The sequence below is a fragment of the Leptopilina heterotoma genome, unplaced genomic scaffold (genome assembly GCF_015476425.1).
Source record: "Leptopilina heterotoma isolate Lh14 unplaced genomic scaffold, ASM1547642v1 Lhet_21, whole genome shotgun sequence".
Classification (NCBI taxonomy): Eukaryota; Metazoa; Arthropoda; class Insecta; order Hymenoptera; family Figitidae; genus Leptopilina; species Leptopilina heterotoma.
This window is the reverse complement of record NW_025110925.1, coordinates 946,732-965,913: the sequence shown is the minus strand read 5'-3', so window position 1 is coordinate 965,913 and position 19,182 is coordinate 946,732. Positions and strand designations below refer to the sequence as shown.

The window sequence follows — 19,182 nt, the reverse complement described above, 5'->3', positions numbered from 1 at the left end:
CTGGTTGTTCAAAAATGAAAAATAACTATAAATAACCACTTGAACACCACCCTCAAAGTCAAATAGCCACCCCTTGACGATAATATAGAATATAGAAATTTACGTGAAGCTTTTGGAATGCCTTTGATAGAATCGAGATTCATGTTTGCTGATATGATCTTTTTATATAAATTGATAAATGGTAAAATTGATTGCCCATCTTTGTTGTCGTCGATTAAATATGCTCCGACAAGGCCTACAAGGAAATGCTGCTTATTTGCAGTACAGTTGTACAGAACGAATTATGGGTTGCATTCATTAATTAACAGACTTAGTAGAGAGGCAAATGAAATTTCGGTAAATATAGATTTCTTTGATGAGAATGAAAGGAGATTCACCTCTTTATTGCGGAAAATTGTATTAATTGATAAATAGTAGTTAACCTAGTTTTTAAGTGATTTAATTTTTATAAACAATATTATATTAGGCTAAGAGTACTTATGAACAAAAGGGCATGTCCCGTCTATAATTGAAAATAAAATAAAATAATAGTTTTTGTGGATATTTAAAAAAAATCTATAGATTCCAAATGCATCTAAATTATAAAAAAAATGTTTCTAAGTGATACAGATATGGATAATATTAATAAGCACCCTCCTCGAAACCACCCCAATTGCATAACAAGATTCAGGCGAATCTAATAAATTTAAAAAAATTTTTTGTCCGCCATATTGGATCCGCCATTTTGAATTTTTAAAAACTGACATCGGATTTGTAATAAGCGACCCCAAAAACCCCCAAGTAAAAAATTTTAGGCGAATTTGGTAGATTTTTAAATTTATCGTCCGCCATGTTGGATCTGCCATTTTGAATTTTTTAAAACTGACAACGGATTCGTAATCAGCGACCCCGAAAACCCCCGAGTAACAATTTTTAGACGAATCTGATGAATTTTCAATTTATCGTCCGCCATATTGGATCCGCCATTTTGAATTTTTGAAAACTAACATCGGATCCGTAAACAGCGACCCTGAAAACCCCCCAGTAACAAATTTTAGGCGAATTTGGTAGATTTTTAAATTGTTTCGTTTTTTTGGGGTAGTTTTCATTAATTTTTTTTACCCTGCGAGGTAAAACTTTGTTATTATTTTTTTTTACAAAGTTTACAATATTTAAAAATATTTTTATATTCAAAAAATGCCAAAAATGCGTATTTTGCGTATTGAAACGTAAATTGCTTGAAAACTAGAGCCAATCCAATATTTTCAAGGTCAAAACAAATTGGCTTCCATTGGTTGGGCAACAAAATTTTGTTGGCCTATGCAGAATTTTTCGTTATTTGATCTTTAATTAATTAAAATGGGGTAAAAGATACTAACTTCACCTAACGCGGCCGGGTTCATGATCCACTATAATTTAAACTAGTTAGAAAATGTTTTTCACTTTAAAGTTTACTTTCTCTAATTTAAATAAACTTTTAATTATTGAATTTAAGAGCTTTAACTATCTGCTACTGGAATATCAACACTTGGAGGTGCCCCGCAAAGAATAACAGCTGTGCTGATAATAGTAGTGAGGAAAAATAATCCTAGAAGTGCTCGATCGCTGACCATGGCAACTCGTTTCCATTCCAATTCTGTTCTTTCCCTTCTATCCTGATCCATTAATCGCCTCTCATTCCTCTCGATCGTCCCATGAACTTTACCAAGAACTCGAGACCAATGCGCTTCAAGACCACCATCTTTTCCGATACCTATAATTAATTACTAGATCGTAATTATATATGATTTTTGTACGAAGAAAGAAAAAGTATTTAGAGCGGACTTATAAGATAAATATTATAAATAACCCCTAACCTAAATGAAGATTTTCATTATTACTTCCAGTTCTTCTTGTCATAAATTTAGGTGACAATTGAGGTTGGGAATTTTCAGTTTTACAGTGCAAAGGACAATTATTTTCTCTTCTTCGTAATGGTTCAATTAATTCCTGAAATACGAAACAAATATTATTTGTGAGAATTATTAGCTTAAAGTAGCGAATTTATGAAACTTACATCTTTAAAATTAAGGAAAACCAGTCGAGAGAGTCTTTTAAGAACAAGTGATTTAACTATATTTGGTACTTTTGTCCCCCGAACTCCTCGATGATGTAAGTTTAACGTCACCACAGCAAGGCCTGATGCAAATGACACCAGACAAATACTGACTCCGTAATATAAACCTATAAAAATGAGAATTATTTATTTTTATTAAACAAACAAAAATTAATGCTTCTCCTCAAATTATAATGTTAATTAGAAGCATAGATAGAGGCAAGGTTATTAAAACATCAATCATATTTTGACGCGGCGTCATATATTTAAAAAGATTGATTGTATAAAAAAAATTAAACGTTAATTTTATCATTCGTCATTTGTGAGTGGCCCAGAGGCGCTATTCGATAAATTAGTATGTGACATCTTTTGGAAATGTTTATTCGAATCAAAAGTTATAATCAAAAGCCAGGGAAAATACGTACTAATTAGTGGCGTCTTTTCAGTTGGTGGAAGGGTTTCGCGAATAGTCATAAGAAAAACAGTCATCGACAATAGCGCTGAAATTCCCAGTGTAACTTTTTCTCCCGATTCAGATGGCACATAAAATACAAGTAAAGCTGAAACAGAAAAACAGAGACTAATTATATTGTATTCTGATTCTCTCGCGTCGGCTTAAAACTTTTTTTTATTTTATTTATTTATTTTTTTGTCATTTTTTATGTCATTTTATTAACGTATTAAAATATATATTTTAACATGTTTTTTAGTTTACAAATAATTCGAAAACCAGAGAATAATTTAGTACACAAAATTACGTATAGGGGGCAAAATTTCTGAAGTGGACCACCCCCAAAAAAAGTTCTGGGATTGATTTAGTACTTCGGTAATTTGTTCTCCTATATAAGAGTAATAAATTCCTAAAATATTAAAATTTTTGAAAAAAAATTGTAAAAAGTAGGGCGTGTAAAAGTTTTCACATTTTCGAGAACATTGACATTTAAAATCCCTATAATTTGGATAAAACCTTATGGATTTTAATTTATGAATAACGGATTTTAAAGCATTTTCACGTACTTTCTGATGCTTGCAATACAATTTTCAAAAAAAATTTCTACTTCTTTTTTTCAAAATTAATTTTTATTTTTAATTTTTGACCGATTCGGGTATTTTTATCTTTAAAAAAAATAATTTCATTGGAAAGCTGAGGTTTTTTCCAATGAGACATGTAATTTTTAGAGTGAGACAGAAAATAGTTTAAGAGAAATTTAATAAAAATGTAGACGTTGCGCGCGCTGTTGGTGAACCCTTCAGAGCTGCGGGTTCAGACACTGCACCTAATTCAGAAATAGCTCCTCTGCATTCTTCAGGGTTGAGACTGTCATTATACAATAATGCCTGCAATACTGTTACTGAAAAAAATTATATAGAGGGAATAACTGATTTTCAGTGAATAATATCTAATTTCCAGTAAAAAATAACTGAAAAAATAGTTAAACTTAACTAATTGAATCAATCAAAAAAAAAAATTACTGAAACTTCAGTTCTTTTTAACAGACAATTAGTTATTTTTAACTAATTGTCAGTAGAAATATTACTGTTTGAATTAGTGACTGACTTTTTGCTTCTAAATCAGTTATTTTTAACTGATTCATATTTAGAGAGCACTTCAGAAATTTTGCCCCATAGATGGGTGTAGTGTTATAAATTGCTAAATTTAAAAAACCCAGTATGTATTATAACTTTCGAAGAAGGGTACTACAGTTAGTTGATAATAATGTAAGTACCTAATAATAAATACATTATTATGAGATATTAATTTTTTAAAAATATTTTCTTCATTGGTATAAATAATTCAATGTCAAACCAAAGTTATCTTCTTGTCTTTTATACAATAATTTTCATGAATTTCGTGTATATAAAATCCAAAGTCAAGCCAAAGTTATCACCAAGGTATTTTATGATGCTGTCATGAATTTTTTTGAGAAGTTATTTTTTTTAATATACATATTTCGATAAGAAGTGAAAAAATTAATTGTATGAAATTTTTTTCTGTATAACATCCAAAAATTACATTTAAAATACTGGATTTTTGAAAAATGTTATGAAATTTATTATTGTTATTATTTTTTTTATTTTTTTTATTATTTTTTAATATTATTAATATTAATTAATATTATTATTTTTTATTTAATTTATTTATTATTATTATTTATTATTGTAATTGGTACAACAAAATATAAAAATGCTAATGAAAAAAATATTTTTCATTTTTATAACAAGTATTTTTAATTTTCAAAGATTACAAGCAGCTATAAATAGATTTCGATAAAGTTAAAATTCACTTATTTGCAAATAACATTTAGAAAAATAGTTTAATAATTGTCAAAAAATTTATTTAAAAAAATTCGTAATTATGCGTTTTGCTGCCGTCTTTTTATTTTTGTTTGCATTTTATTGTGATTGCAATGCACGCAACGGTTACGATTTGTATAGCTTCGTGGATGCAATTAGTAAGTAATTTTACCAATTGCTCAGTATAATAATTTATTGTAACTATGAAAGTGAATTGTTAAAAAAAAATGTATTACTTTTCAAATGTAAATAGAATCTTTGATTTAATTTACAGGATTTTGTACTAGATTTGTGCTACGTGATGGAGATGTCGATTTTTATAATTGCAGAGATTATGATTATAAAGATATTGGAAGTCTTAGAATTGAATTTGGAAAAAGTGAGATAATTTAATTTAAATAAAAGGCATTTCCATTCACTAATTTCGTAAATTTTTAGGGTAAATACAAACAGGAATTTCAAATTTTAAGGGGTAAATGCAAATAGTCTTATATTATATAAATATTTTCATGACACATTTATTTTTAAAATTAAAAATGTAGCTGATATAATTACTGTTTGTATTTGTCTTTTGTTTGCATTCACCCAATCTGACTATTATATATAAAATTTAAAAATTAGGTCTAGTTGGAAATACTAAAATACTCCTTTTAGAGATTTTTAGTGATAATAGTGTAATTAATGTTACTGCTTCTATTCACCTAGATTTCTAAAATTTACCATTTTGCAATAATTTGCAGAGTATTGTATTAGGTTTGTTGAAACACGTGATGGAACACAATACTTTTGCGCGAAAAATAGAAAGGAGGCTAACATGCCTGTAATCGTTCAGGACGACGATGATGAGAGCGATGACTAGCTAAAAATATGTTTACTATCTATACTATACACATATAAATTAATTAATTGTATCAGTGTATATCACAATTACAAGCTTATTATATGATGTAAATTTCTGTAACAGAAGAAATAAATAATTTATTAATAGAAATTAAACCCTTTTTTATTGTCTATTAACCCAATCAATCTGTTTTCAATGGCTGAGATGTTTAAGGCTCAATGCTTCAAGCCTAGGATTTGAGTTGGATCCCAGTAGGTAGTTTCATAAGAATTTTTTTATCATTTCTGTATAATTAAAAAAATATAAATTCTTTTGAACATCTTTTGACATAAAATGTCTTATAGATGTAAACCGAACTTCAATTGCACTTTAAAAGAATATAATTGGATAAATTTGAACAGATTTACCGTTTAACGAAAAAACTTACGTTTTTTGGTGAAAAATAGATATTCTATTTACATTTACCCCACATGACACTATAGAACTAGAATTAATATTAGACGAACTTTGTATGGATCAATTCACATATTCGTCTTAATAAAAAATGTCTATTTTAAGGCAATTTTAAAATCTTGGCGTCAATACTTACATCAATTTTAAGCTAGAAAAATTATTGACGCCAAGATTTTAAAATTTCTTTAAATAGAAATTTTTTATTAAGACGAATAATTAGATTTCATTTTTTGCTTATATGTTAATCATGAAATTAAATTACATATATTTGTTACAATTCAAAATGTAACGTAAAACATTGACTCAATAATAGTTTTATTTAATATTATTTATTAAAATAATTTACTATCCATTATTTAATAATCGTTTTATTAAAATACAAGTATTTTTGCAATCTGAATAAAGAATATGAATATTAATCTTGATCATTTCTAGTTTTAATTAAAATTGAAAATATTTTCAAAAGTTACAAAGTCATTCGTAACAGGTATAAATTTAGACATTGTAGTAACTTGAGAAGAAAAGGAGAATCTGTATTTATTAAATCATGTCGATTCTTAACGAAGGTAGGAATTCGTTTTCTGGTGAACGGTCACAAACTTAAGGGTTCTAGATACTCTAATAATATTTGATTTTTCAAGAAATATTATTCTTTTTGAAAGTTTAGTGTACGTTCACATAGAGTCTTTAATATTATTTAAAAATTTTAGAATTATTTATATTTCAATGTAAAATTTATTGGACATGTGATGTTAAGGGTTGAGTTACATAGACCTGAAAAATTTTGTAGTTCGGTGAAACTAGCGACCCGCCGGCCGCCAGCCATCAGAAGAATCCATAGGCGCCGACACACGAGGCATTTTACGTGAAATGTCCTAAGTTGAAATTTCAACTTCTTGAAAAAAATTGAAACTCGAGGAATTTGTTGTTCTATCAAGTAGAAATGTGACCCAAAAAATATTTTTGATTTTTTCGAAAAATTGGAGGGGGTAGAGGGGGGTCAATTTGACCAATTTTGCCAACATCGGCTACTTTGTGAATTTTTTCTGAACATACTTGTAATGGGAAAAATTTTTTAGAATATGTTTCTGAAAGGTTTTTTCGTCCTCTTTCCAATGGTGTATTTTATTTTTTAATATTTTAAAAATTTACCCTAATTTTTGATAATTTATATTTAATTTTCAATTTCCCAAAAATCGGTCCGTTTTTTTTTTAAATAAATTATTGCAAACGAAAGCTGAGGTTTTTTCCTATCGGCATGTAAATTTTCAGAATGCCCTTTTTTAAGTTTTTGAGTTATTGAATTTCAAAGAATAAATTGCGGCGCGCAGCGTCCCGGGCGCCTCGTCTCACGCCGGTTGCCATGGGTTGCCACGCGGCTCAGTGCAACCGCGACGCAGCGCGCCGCAATTTATTCTTTGAAATTCAATAACTCAAAAACAAAAAAAAGGGCATTCTGAAAATTTACATGCCGATAGGAAAAAACCTCAGCTTTCGTTTGCAATAATTTATTTTAAAAAAAAACGGACCGATTTTTGGGAAATTGAAAATTAAATATAAATTATCAAAAATTAGGGTAAATTTTTAAAATATTAAAAAATAAAATACACCATTGGAAAGAGGACGAAAAAACCTTTCAGAAACATATTCTAAAAAATTTTTCCCATTACAAGTATGTTCAGAAAAAAATCACAAAGTAGCCGATGTTGGCAAAATTGGTCAAATTGACCCCCCTCTACCCCCTTCAATTTTTCGAAAAAATCAAAAATATTTTTTGGGTCACATTTCTACTTGATAGAACAACAAATTCCTCGAGTTTCAATTTTTTTCAAGAAGTTGAAATTTCAACTTAGGACATTTCACGTAAAATGCCTCACGTATATAGTAGCGAGGTGGCCCTATACGCTTCAATCACCGCAAAATAACGTACGCTAGCTACTACAGTTTATAGAAAAAAATTACAAAAGTCACATTTTAAAAAGCATTAATCCCCCTTCAATTTGCGACAAAGAAACAAAGAATTGGTCAAAAATTATTCGAGTTATGAATTTTTTTCCGATTTTTTTCCAATTTTCGTTTTTCTGATACGGGCGGGTGGGGACGCTGGCTATCAAAAAATTATTTAAAAAATTCCTATTGGTCCAATGACAAGAAGCAATAAGCCCCCTTCAATTTGCGACCAAGAAACAAAGAATTGGTCAAAAATTATTCGAGTTATGAATTTTTTTCCGATTTTTTTTCCAATTTTCGTTTTTCTGATACGGGCGGGTGGGGACGCTGGCTATCAAAAAATTATTTAAAAAATTCCTATTGGTCCAATGACAAGAAGCAATAAGCCCCCTTCAATTTGCGACCAAGAAGCAAAGAATTGGTCAAAAATTATTCGAGTTATGAATTTTTTTCCGATTTTTTTTCCAATTTTCGTTTTTCTGATACGGGCGGGTGGGGACGCTGGCTATTAAAAAATTATTTAAAAAATTTTTAATTGTCACATTTTAAAAAGCATTAATCCCTCTTCAATTTGCGACCAAGAAACAAAGAATTGGTCAAAAATTATTCGAGTTATGAATTTTTTTCCGATTTTTTTTCCAATTTTCGTTTTTCTGATACGGGCGGGTGGGGACGCTGGCTATCAAAAAATTATTTAAAAAATTCCTATTGGTCCAATAACAAGAAGCAATAAGCCCCCTTCAATTTGCGACCAAGAAACAAAGAATTGGTCAAAAATTATTCGAGTTATGAATTTTTTTCCGATTTTTTTTCCAATTTTCGTTTTTCTGATACGGGCGGGTGGGGACGCTGGCTATTAAAAAATTATTTAAAAAATTTTTAATTGTCACATTTTAAAAAGCATTAATCCCCCTTCAATTTGCGACCAAGAAACAAAGAATTGGTCAAAAATTATTCGAGTTATGAATTTTTTTCCGATTTTTTTTCCAATTTTCGTTTTTCTGATACGGGCGGGTGGGGACGCTGGCTATCAAAAAATTATTTAAAAAATTCCTATTGGTCCAATGACAAGAAGCAATAAGCCCCCTTCAATTTGCGACCAAGAAACAAAGAATTGGTCAAAAATTATTCGAGTTATGAATTTTTTTCCGATTTTTATTCCAATTTTCGTTTTTCTGATACGGGCGGGTGGGGACGCTGGCTATTAAAAAATTATTTAAAAAATTTTTAATTGTCACATTTTAAAAAGCATTAATCCCCCTTCAATTTGCGACCAAGAAACAAAGAATTGGTCAAAAATTATTCGAGTTATGAATTTTTTTCCGATTTTTTTTCCAATTTTCGTTTTTCTGATACGGGCGGGTGGGGACGCTGGCTATTAAAAAATTATTTAAAAAAATTTTAATTGTCACATTTTAGGGAGCATTAATCCCTCTTTAATTTCCTTTTTATTTCTTGGTCACAAATTAAAGGGGGATTATTGCTCTTAAAAATGTGACTATTGCAATTTTTTTCTATAAACTGTAATAGCTAGCGTACGTTGTTTTTGCGTTGATTGAACGGTATAGGGCCACCGCGCAACTATGTGTGTCGGCGCCTATGGATTCTTCTGATGGCTGGCGGCCGGCGGGTCGCTAGTTTCACCGAGCCAAATTTTGTTCATATCTGGTTATAAAAAAGGAGGTGATTCTTACAGATTTTTGGACCCTGAATCAGAATCGAAAATAGCCCATCACATCAGAATTTACGGACGGACCCTAATTAGATAAAAGTTAGGGAAAGAGTCAAGCTTCATTTTGGTTCCAACCGGAATTTGATATCTTGCATACAAGAAAACTAATGGTCAAATGAATAAAAAACTAGTTTAGAATGAAATTAGATTTAATATAAGTGCGTTTTTCTGTTTGTAAGCTCGTATGTATTGTTAAACAAATAAATTCCTAAATATTCCTAAGTATGGCAGTCGGCTTTCTGAATAAATTCCATAAACTTCGAAAAATTTCTTTGATTCTAAAGTAAGGAAATCCTTTATTTCTTGAATGAAAAGCACCTCGCTTATAAGACAATTTTCTTAAATAATAATTTAATTTAATAATATAATAAGTGATAGATATTAGAATAATAGAATATTAATGAATTCATACCAATGCCATTAATAAGAATGCAGGGAAGAATAAGGTTGAAGACGTAAAATAATGGTCGACGACGTAATTTGATTTCATAGGTGATATCCGGATATGGCTCGGAACAGCAGGAGTAGTACTCGACGTTTCGTCTGGCAGAGAAATCAACGAGATCAAACTCTCCATTGGCTTGATAATTGCTCATGTCTCCTCTCTCGCTTTGGCGCTCTAATTCAACCTGAAGAAATATATGTTTACAGTACACATGCATGTGTATTTAAGAGTATGTATACGTTTGCATGTTAGTATATAATCAATTTATTTGCTCGTAGTTAGGTGTAAACTAGTGTTGCATTAATTACCATGTTCTATATAGACAATTGATGCAATCAGCCATTCAGTTATGGTTTTCACGATTGCCAATAAATGCGACATGTTAATCCCTAATATGAAATGCAATATAATTTTACAATATAACAGTTATTTTGAAACTTCTTTATAGTATTAACATTTCAATAAATATAATTCATAAATATTCTTCTAAATGAATGAACCAAGAGGGAATACAAAGGAGATGAAATATACTTTCGTTTAGACAATATACAATTAAAACTATAGGGAACCAAAATCCGTTAAAAAATTTATGAGGGACAATTATTTAAAAAAATGTTATAATGAAAATCTTTTTACGATATAAAATAATGATTTTATCACTCGGTCAATTTTGAATTAATTATGAATAATAGATTTTGTATTCAATTAAAAATTGTATTATTAAATATGTCTTTTTTACATTGACTTCTTTCATCAGCAGCTTTAGTTCTTGTGGAATTTAATCATCAATTTGACTGATTGCGATGCCTTTCATCGTTTGAAGGATTATTTCATTCAATCCAATTCCACGGTCCAAGGGTATTTGTTATTAATTGATTTAAAATGAAATTGATGCCTTTCAATGTAGTCATTGTGCCATAATCGACAGAAACAATCAACCCTGCTGAAAATTTTCTTTTATAATTTTTGTGCAACAAAAAGTTGTACCTTGATTTCAGCTATTATCAATCTTTCGAGTGGATAATGCAGTTACAATTGTAAAATCGTCGTATTGCTACTAATTCGATTTTGAAACATCTACATCATCAGTAACCACATGTTGGTTATAATGAGCCAGTAAATTTAATTATCATTGTTGTATTAAAATAAATGGGGCTAAGTGGTTTATGGACGACTCCTAGTGAGTATAACTAACTTACAAACTAACAAACTTATTAACTAACGAACTAACTAATCTTATATTATTCAAATATTAAAAATGGTAATAAACAAAAAATTTTAGTTTAGTAGTAAAAAATAGAAGTGTTTCAATTTTGAGAATAAGATTTGCACTTGGATTTGTTGGAGGTTTTAGTGCATTGACACAAGGTTCGAGGAAGGGGAAAGTGGATCAGAGAATAGATTTCACGATGAAAAGGGTAGCAAATGGAAAAGCGGTATGCACATCCTAGCTTTGATAGGACATTGAATTTTTGCCGCATTCAGAATTAAGCTCTCGATCAACGTTCTCTATATCAAGACTTGACAATTCGCGATTTCGATATTTTGCATCAGATTGAAATCATATACTTAATAATCTTGCAATTAGTAAAATGTACTTTTTAAATTATTATCCAAACTATTTAAATCAAAATAACATCCGAATTTTTTTTTTTATGTAAATGAGCAAAGTTCTGTGTTAATACGATGAAGCATCTGTCAAAGGGAACCCAAGGCAGCTTTTAAAATAAAAAGGATAGTAGTTTAGAATGACGTTTAGCTTTAGCAGCGTATGGTCTACACTAAACTTCTCTGTGTGTATGATGAGTTATGAGAGAAAACGTTGAAATCTCAGCTATATAGAGGAATATGAATCAGTTTTTCAATTTAGACTTACCTGATAGCCATCGTAAGTCCACGATGCCCATTTCAGCGCACATTTTTGTACGTCAAATGGAAAATATTCTACATCTATATCACAGCTACTACGAAAAATACCGTGACTTAACCAGACCACCTCACCAGTATGACTGACAATCACATTTGTATTTATTACTGCTGCATTGTATTGTGGATCTGCACTGAAAACGAAAAATTAAATTTGTTAAATATCGAAATAATAAAATTAAAGTTTTTTTTTTATTAATAATACGTGGTAAATTTTATTCAAGAAAATATTAATGAGCCTGAAACTTAGAGTGCGGCATTGTCTACGTACAACTTAATTTTAAATCTTAAAATTAATCTGAAGAAAATCAACTGTTTACTTTTACCACAAAAAGATAAATTAGAGTAAAACAAAAATTAACATATCAAACAAAATAAATATATAATAATAAAACAACATAAAAAATTACAACATAACATAAAATTAAAAGCATTATTAAGAACAACTGAAACTTTCTTTCTTGCATTACATAAAAACTATCATCAACTTTTCTTTTATAAAAAATTATTTAAAAATCTAAATTTTTTATCCTAATAATTATATGTGAAATTTGATTATACATTTAAGGTAAAATTGCTTTAACTTTACTTACTTATTGTATAAAATAATGTCTGGTCTCCAAACTCGAGTGTATGGCATCCGTAGTACACGAATTCCTCCAAAGTCAGACACGTTCCATTTTAGATGATGATCCGTCCAGGTTTGAGTCACCCAACAATTTGTTGTAAGAATCTGATTTTTTTCATCCTATACAAATCACAAAGTATTTTTGCTATTAAGAAAATAATTATTTTATAAATAGTATTTATGTCTATTTTATTTTAGGAGAAAAATGAATTTTAGTAAAAGTGTTTCGCAGATTTTTGATTTTCCTTATATCTGTCACGTCATCGCGACGTATTTTATATTCATAAAATAATATTTTGTAAAATTGGAATCTGAGTCCTTACTTCCTTCTAACCCGTGCAGAAATTAAAATGTGGGCCTGATAGGGTACTGGACAGTTTTCCCGATCTCTGGTGTGGCTCTGGGTAGAGAAACTGACCAGTGCCCGACTATAGTGTGTGACGCTGTTCCCGACCAATGCCCTACTTAGGGAAAAACTGGTCAGGGCCTCGTCAGTTTTTCTTAAAATTGTCCTATTTTGTGAGGTTAATTTTATTCAAAAGAAATTACAATAAAATTACTGTAATTAAAAATATTATTATATTAGAAACATAATGAACATATTCATTATATATATACAACATATTTATACATAACATAATGAGGTATTATAGTCATTTTGACTAATTTCAAAGTGAAAATGATAAAAATAATATAATTTCAAGAATAGAAAAACTTAAAAATTTTTGAAAAATATAATTTTTGGTTTTATAATTAATATATTTTTCTTTTAGAGGTTGTCGCTCCTTTCTGCCTCCTTAATTTTATAATAGTAATAAACGTTATAATTTTTGTTTTCAAATGTATAAGTAATAATTAATATTTATTTAATAAATATTTTATTCAAATTTATTAATTATGTTTAAAAAATTGTTATTAAATATTGAAGGTGTTAAATTTAACAATCTCTCCGAATCATTTTCTCACTTTAAGCTAATATAATATAAAATAATTATTATTATTAAAATAATATAATATATATATACAAACCAAATAATAAATTCATCCTATAAATTAATAATTATTAAAATTCATTAAGTATAATTTGTTAATAATTGTTTATTAATTATTATTTTTTAAATTCATAATTTTTATTTTTAAATAAATGTATAATAATTAATTATTTAATAACTATTATTATTCGTTATTTATAATTTAGTTGTTATTATTAATAAATAGACTTTATTATAATATTGTACTTAAAGGAAAAAAAATTATATGTATTTTCGTTTTTTAAACATATTACCATAATTATTTTATAAAGTGTTTTAAAAGAACACGCTTTTTTAACTTAAATAACTGTATTAAAAAAGTTAATTTTAAAAAATTAAATTTATTTACATATACTTGAGACATCACATATCGTTAATTGCATTTATCTGAACTGTTATTTTTACGAATTGTCAGTTATGCGAACTGACATTTTTTCGAATTGTCATTTTTACTAAATGTCACTGTTGCGAACTATCATTTTTGCGAAAATTGCTATAGTAAACTTGAATGCATATATAGATTTACTAGAGCCTTTTTCGAAAAAATGACAGTTCGCATAAATGACAATTCGTAAAAATGACAATTCGACAAAATGAATTTTCGCAAAAATGACAATTCGAAGAAACGACAATTTGAAAAAATGTCAGTTCGCATAAATGACAATTCGAAAAAATAACTTTTTGCAAAAGTGACAATTCGTAAAAATGTCGATTTTCAAAAGTAACATTTCGTGAAAATAACAGTTCGAATAAATGCAATTCGCTAAAATGACAGTTCGGTCAAATGCCATAATTGAGGAATAATCATGCGCCTCGAAAAAAAGCTTAGAATAAAAAATAATTATTTCTACTATTTTAAAAGAGAAACAAATTTTTATTATACTATATGCAATAATATAACATCCAACTTTTTATTAAAAACGGTTTAGCTATATAAATCTTCATATTTTTCACTTTTATTACAGAAGCTTTTCATTTTATTCCTTAAAACATCCAGTGCGCTGGTTAAATCAAAAGAGGTTCAGAATAAATTGATCTAATCGAGTTTCTACAGGCGGGAAACAACTCGTTGGACTTATCGATTTCTAGTTACTGCTTTTTATATTTTCTTTAAATATTCCCTTTGAAAACATCTTCTTATAAATTATTATCTTTAAATAAAGATTTTTTAAACTCTTCAAAATTTTATTTGTAAAATATGTAAGGTGAATATATACTTTGAAAAATTTCTTATAGTTCATTTGATAATTTTATCTGAAGGAGCGTTAATTAATATTTTCATTAAAAAATTAATGTTTTTTTTTATTAACTTACGACGTCAATGATGTGATGAAGGGACACTCCAAAGACGACTACTAGCGGTAGAGAAGAATTTTTCGCTGGACGTACACCAGCATCGTAACTGTCCATTAAATATCTAGTTAATCTGTATTCATGTTCGTCACATAAGCCTGAAACAAAAAAAATATTAATCCTGATAAATTTTCTCGCAAATAAAAATTGTCCGCAAATATGTAATTTTAAGAAGCCATACTTTTACATTTAATAAAAATACTATTTGATAAATGTTAAAAATAATAATACAATTTTCCAAGTAAAAATAAAATTAAAAAACCCTTATTATGTTTTCACAGCGCATCTGTTATTTTTATTAATAATTAATTACTTTGAGTCAATTATTTTAAAATTTCTGAAAGGAATTTTTTCAAATTGCATACAATTTTTTAAGTGACTTTTTTTCTATTAAAACATTCCTTTTTAAATTAAAATAAATCATTTTTATTATCAATCTCTTTGTTTCAACAAGGCCAATTGACTTTTAGGTGAATTTAGTAATTGATGAAAAAACGAAAAACATTTTTACTGGGTTCCATTTACTAAAGTTTTTCTTTTAGTGTTACACCAGATTTATCAACTCGTATTTCGACTATTTGTCCCGGTTCTTTTTGTTCAATGTTTTTCCATTCATGTAGTCGGAATTTTTTTCAATTCTATTTCAATATAGTTAGATAGGTAGAAAATTACGAGCCGAAAGACACTAAATGGCGTTTATCGAATCATCTCCCTCGTTGGACTTCTCTTTTTCCTTTTTTCAAACGATGTACATTTCATATATACATAGATATATTTTTGCTTATAAAAATGTCGATAAAGTTATAGAAATCTGTAAAGTTATCAAAAAAAAGTCATTTCCTTCGACAATTATTATTTGTTTATAAACACTGCATTTTTGTTTTATACTTTAATTTTAAAAAATTATAATATTTTATTTATGTATTTATATGTCTATTGCACAACATTTTTCCTAATTCAATTTTTCTAATGGTAAATTCTTAATAAACGTATTTTCTAATAATTACTTTTTCCTAACTCATAACTTCGTTTTTTAATGAATATTTAATCATTATTATTTTTTTTACAGAAATTAAGATTTTCAAAAATTTTGAATTCAATAACATATAAGAATATTATTATAAAACTTGATACTATAATTATTTTATATTATAAAAATATTGTTACTGTAATTTCTTCAAAATTATTTTCATTTCAATTCAATTCTTCATTTCTAGAATTTTTAACTCTCCAATATTTCCCACCTCATTATCATTAATTACGCTCATCAATTCATTCTCTCTTTTCACTGTAATACAAATTGTTATCAATCACTTTCCTACAGAATTTTTGATGTCCTTACACATAACATAGATCACATCATTTTACAGTTCCTTTTTTGTGATAAAATAAAATTATTATTAAATTAACAAAACGTAAATTTTAAATAAGGTAAAATTATTTAAATCTTTTCTAGTCAATTTATAATAAAACAATAAAATAAAAACAAAATGAAACAAAGAATTGGTATGCGCTTTACACTAGACTATGGATAGTCGGAATCCATTAGTTGGATTCCGACAAATTTTCACAAATACAGAATATACTAAGTATTGGATATACTCAGCAACTTATCTTCGTCCTAACATTTAACATCCTACAGCTTCATACTCGAGTTTCAAAGGTTAGTTAGTTTTCTAATTAGAGATAGTTTTCCTGGCGACGCATATACTGCGAGTGGGAAAGTACATAGCTAGAAAACCGCAGACTTACTCTTTGAATAGTTTCAACGACTATCGATTTATTACAGATGAAAAAGCAACCTGCAGCATTTGCAATTTAATTAGAAGAGCATTTGTCGAAAATGTCACAGGTCCACTAATCTTAATTTCCTCATCTGACACTATCCTTCTTCTGTTCTTTATTAGTAATTTCTCCTTTGAAGTTTTTATTTACCCAAGTGAAAAGATTCCTTCGAAAGTGCTCCTAGAAAATTCTATCCGGATTCCGAAATAACGAAGATCGGAAATCCAATTCATTATTCAATCTTCTACAACTTCAAAAGCTCAAACGTACAATGTATTTTCGAATTATACATGTAAATCTACTTTAATTTTTAGATCCACAATTGAGAAAGTCTTCTTCTTCTTCTTCTTCTTCTTCTACAATAAGTATATAGTGAAGATATGATGTGGCTTCGAAATATTAGACCAATTCACAACAGGTCCGGTGGATTTAAATTTAAATTAATGAGAGTTTCAATATGAATAAATATTTATTTAATCGACCCTAAATTATTTAAAGCAAAGGTCCAAAGTGTAGTAACTTTATTATCTAAAAATAAACAATTAATTGTATAGCTACCCCTACATTGTACCATAATTCTTTATTTTTTTGTTACAATTTTGTCCGCAAAGGCAGACTTTTTGTGGGGGAATTTACTTCACAAACATAAATTACTGCGACCATGTCTACTTTTGATGCGTATACTACATTGATGTTCTGTCAAACATACAAGTTGGCTTTATAGACTAAGCGGCTTTAAACGATACTCGTTACTCTGTGCGTTGCTTCAAAGATAGTGTTCGGTAAATGATTAACTCTTGAGCAAACAACGCTGTCATGGCTTAGTTTATAATTTCCCATAACAAACTGAAATTTCAAAATTCATGTTCGAAACAAGTACCCAACAAAATTTACTATGATACTTTAATAAAACTATAATTATGTAAAAAAATATTCATATTTAAAATTTTTAAAAGTTAACCCTCAAATTTAAAATCAGCGACCTCAGAAATCCTTTGATGACAAGTTTCATAAAAACTCAACCAGTTTTATAAAAATCATTGGCCATGTAGGACCAGGCATTTTGAATTTTAAAAAACTGGTGACAGATTTGTAATCAACGTCCCAAAAGTAAGTACCAAAAGGACATCTAGAAAAATATGAGTGTACATTTTTAAAGGAATAAATTTTGAATAGTCAATAAGAACATAGTAAAAGAAAAGAAATAAGATCACTTTGAAAGATCGAGGGATCATATAGAACAAAAAATGAATAATCGTAAAGCCTTTTTACTTTACACTATATCTTCAATTTGAATATTTGAAAGAGTTTCCACTTCAAAAGAACCGCTTCAGTCTTCTCCGTAGCACTTACTCTACTCGCTTATTCAACAAACTTTCAAAGTTTCTGGTATTGTACTTGAAGTTTGCATTACACTTTTCGATTCTGGTGGCGCAATTATAGATATATCACTAAAAGTTCTCAAAGTTCATTCCTTATATTAATAAATTACTATTAGACAATGCGTTCAAATTATTTCATCTAATATACAATTAGAATCTCTTTATTTCATTAATACCTGCTACAAATAGCAGAAAATTTATAAAAACACTATATTTAAGTATAATAGTAAAAATAACTTTTCTTGTTAAAAAGTTAAAGTTGAAAATTTAACATTGTATTTATAATTTAAATAAAAATTGAACGTATTTAAAAACTAATTTCTTATTTCACAAAATACTTCCTAAAAAATTAAATTTGTCTCAATCAAAATTTTCTGATTTCTAATTTATGGACTGTAAATTTTAAATTTAGAAAAATACAATATTTATGCAGAGAGCAAAAATTATTTAATAATATTACAGAATAAATAATAGGAATATTTTTTTAATTATCAACACTCGTATTTTGAATAGAGAAAATTTTAAAAATAATACAATGATCTCACCATTTCTAATTAGAAAAACCAAGAATCCGTGGATGAATACAATGAAAATCAAAACAGACATGTGCTCGAAAAGTGATAGAACTATGAGGCGGACGGTTGTAGACTGATAGCTCTTTCAACAGTGCTTGAAAGCATCGTGGATTCAACCCCAAAATCACGCGCCACCTTTTCCCTCAAAATCTGCATCGGTTATATCATTCGTAATTGAATAGTGGCGCAAGCGCTGCATTCCCTCAGATATGCGTTCCAAGTTTTTTTTTCACGCTTTCCTTAACCAGTTGTAACGCGAAAAAAGGCTCTTTTCAAGAATTCTTTTATCCAAACTGTTATTTCAACTAAATGTCACTTTTATGAATCGACATTTTTACGAATTGCCACTTTTTCGAATTGTCATTTTTACGAATTGTCATTTTTGCGAATTGCCATTTTTCCGAATTGTCATTTTTTCGAATTGTCATTTATGCGAACTGACATTTTTTCGAATCGCCATTTTTACGAATCGACATTTTTACGAATTGTCATTTTTGCGAATAGTCATTTTTACGAATTGTCATTTTTGCGAATTGACATTTTTACGAATTGTCATTTTTTCGAATTGTCATTTATGCGAACTGACATTTTTTCGAATTTTCATTTTTACGAAATGTCACTGTTGCGAATTGTCAGTAAACTTGAATAGTAAACTTGTATATATGCATATATATAGATTTACTATAGCAATTTTTGCAAAAATGACGGTTCG

The 19,182-nt window shown here is 28.3% G+C and overlaps 2 protein-coding genes across 2 annotated transcripts; one reads left to right on the top strand and one right to left on the bottom strand.

Moving 5' to 3' along the window:
• Positions 1 to 895: 895 nt before the first annotated feature.
• LOC122501415 (neuronal acetylcholine receptor subunit alpha-7-like) lies at positions 896 to 18,765 on the bottom strand. The gene is made up of 9 exons (XM_043610853.1): positions 18,441 to 18,765; positions 14,690 to 14,826; positions 12,310 to 12,464; positions 11,667 to 11,850; positions 9,758 to 9,974; positions 2,500 to 2,634; positions 2,036 to 2,202; positions 1,836 to 1,968; positions 896 to 1,732 (listed from the first exon to the last, which is right to left on the bottom strand). The coding sequence occupies exons 1-9, from the start codon at positions 18,499 to 18,501 to the stop codon at positions 1,479 to 1,481; spliced, it is 1,443 nt and encodes a 480-aa protein (XP_043466788.1). The 5' UTR covers positions 18,502 to 18,765; the 3' UTR covers positions 896 to 1,478.
• On the top strand, positions 4,220 to 5,360 carry LOC122501416. Its single transcript, XM_043610854.1, has 3 exons — positions 4,220 to 4,527; positions 4,644 to 4,748; positions 5,110 to 5,360. The coding sequence occupies exons 1-3, from the start codon at positions 4,431 to 4,433 to the stop codon at positions 5,226 to 5,228; spliced, it is 321 nt and encodes a 106-aa protein (XP_043466789.1). The 5' UTR covers positions 4,220 to 4,430; the 3' UTR covers positions 5,229 to 5,360.
• Positions 18,766 to 19,182: the final 417 nt, after the last annotated feature.

Excerpts from the sequence above, each read along its gene's own strand:
- LOC122501415 (XM_043610853.1), bottom strand. The coding sequence starts at position 18,501 with ATGTCTGTTTTGATTTTCATTGTATTCATCCACGGATTCTTGGTTTTT. Across the intron at positions 11,851-12,309 it reads GACATTATTTTATACAATAA|TGCAGATCCACAATACAATG; the intron begins GTAAGTAAAGTT and ends TTTCGTTTTCAG. Across the intron at positions 9,975-11,666 it reads GGACTTACGATGGCTATCAG|GTTGAATTAGAGCGCCAAAG; the intron begins GTAAGTCTAAAT and ends ATATTTCTTCAG.
- LOC122501416 (XM_043610854.1), top strand. The coding sequence starts at position 4,431 with ATGCGTTTTGCTGCCGTCTTTTTATTTTTGTTTGCATTTTATTGTGAT. Across the intron at positions 4,528-4,643 it reads TAGCTTCGTGGATGCAATTA|GATTTTGTACTAGATTTGTG; the intron begins GTAAGTAATTTT and ends TTTAATTTACAG. Across the intron at positions 4,749-5,109 it reads TAGAATTGAATTTGGAAAAA|AGTATTGTATTAGGTTTGTT; the intron begins GTGAGATAATTT and ends AATAATTTGCAG.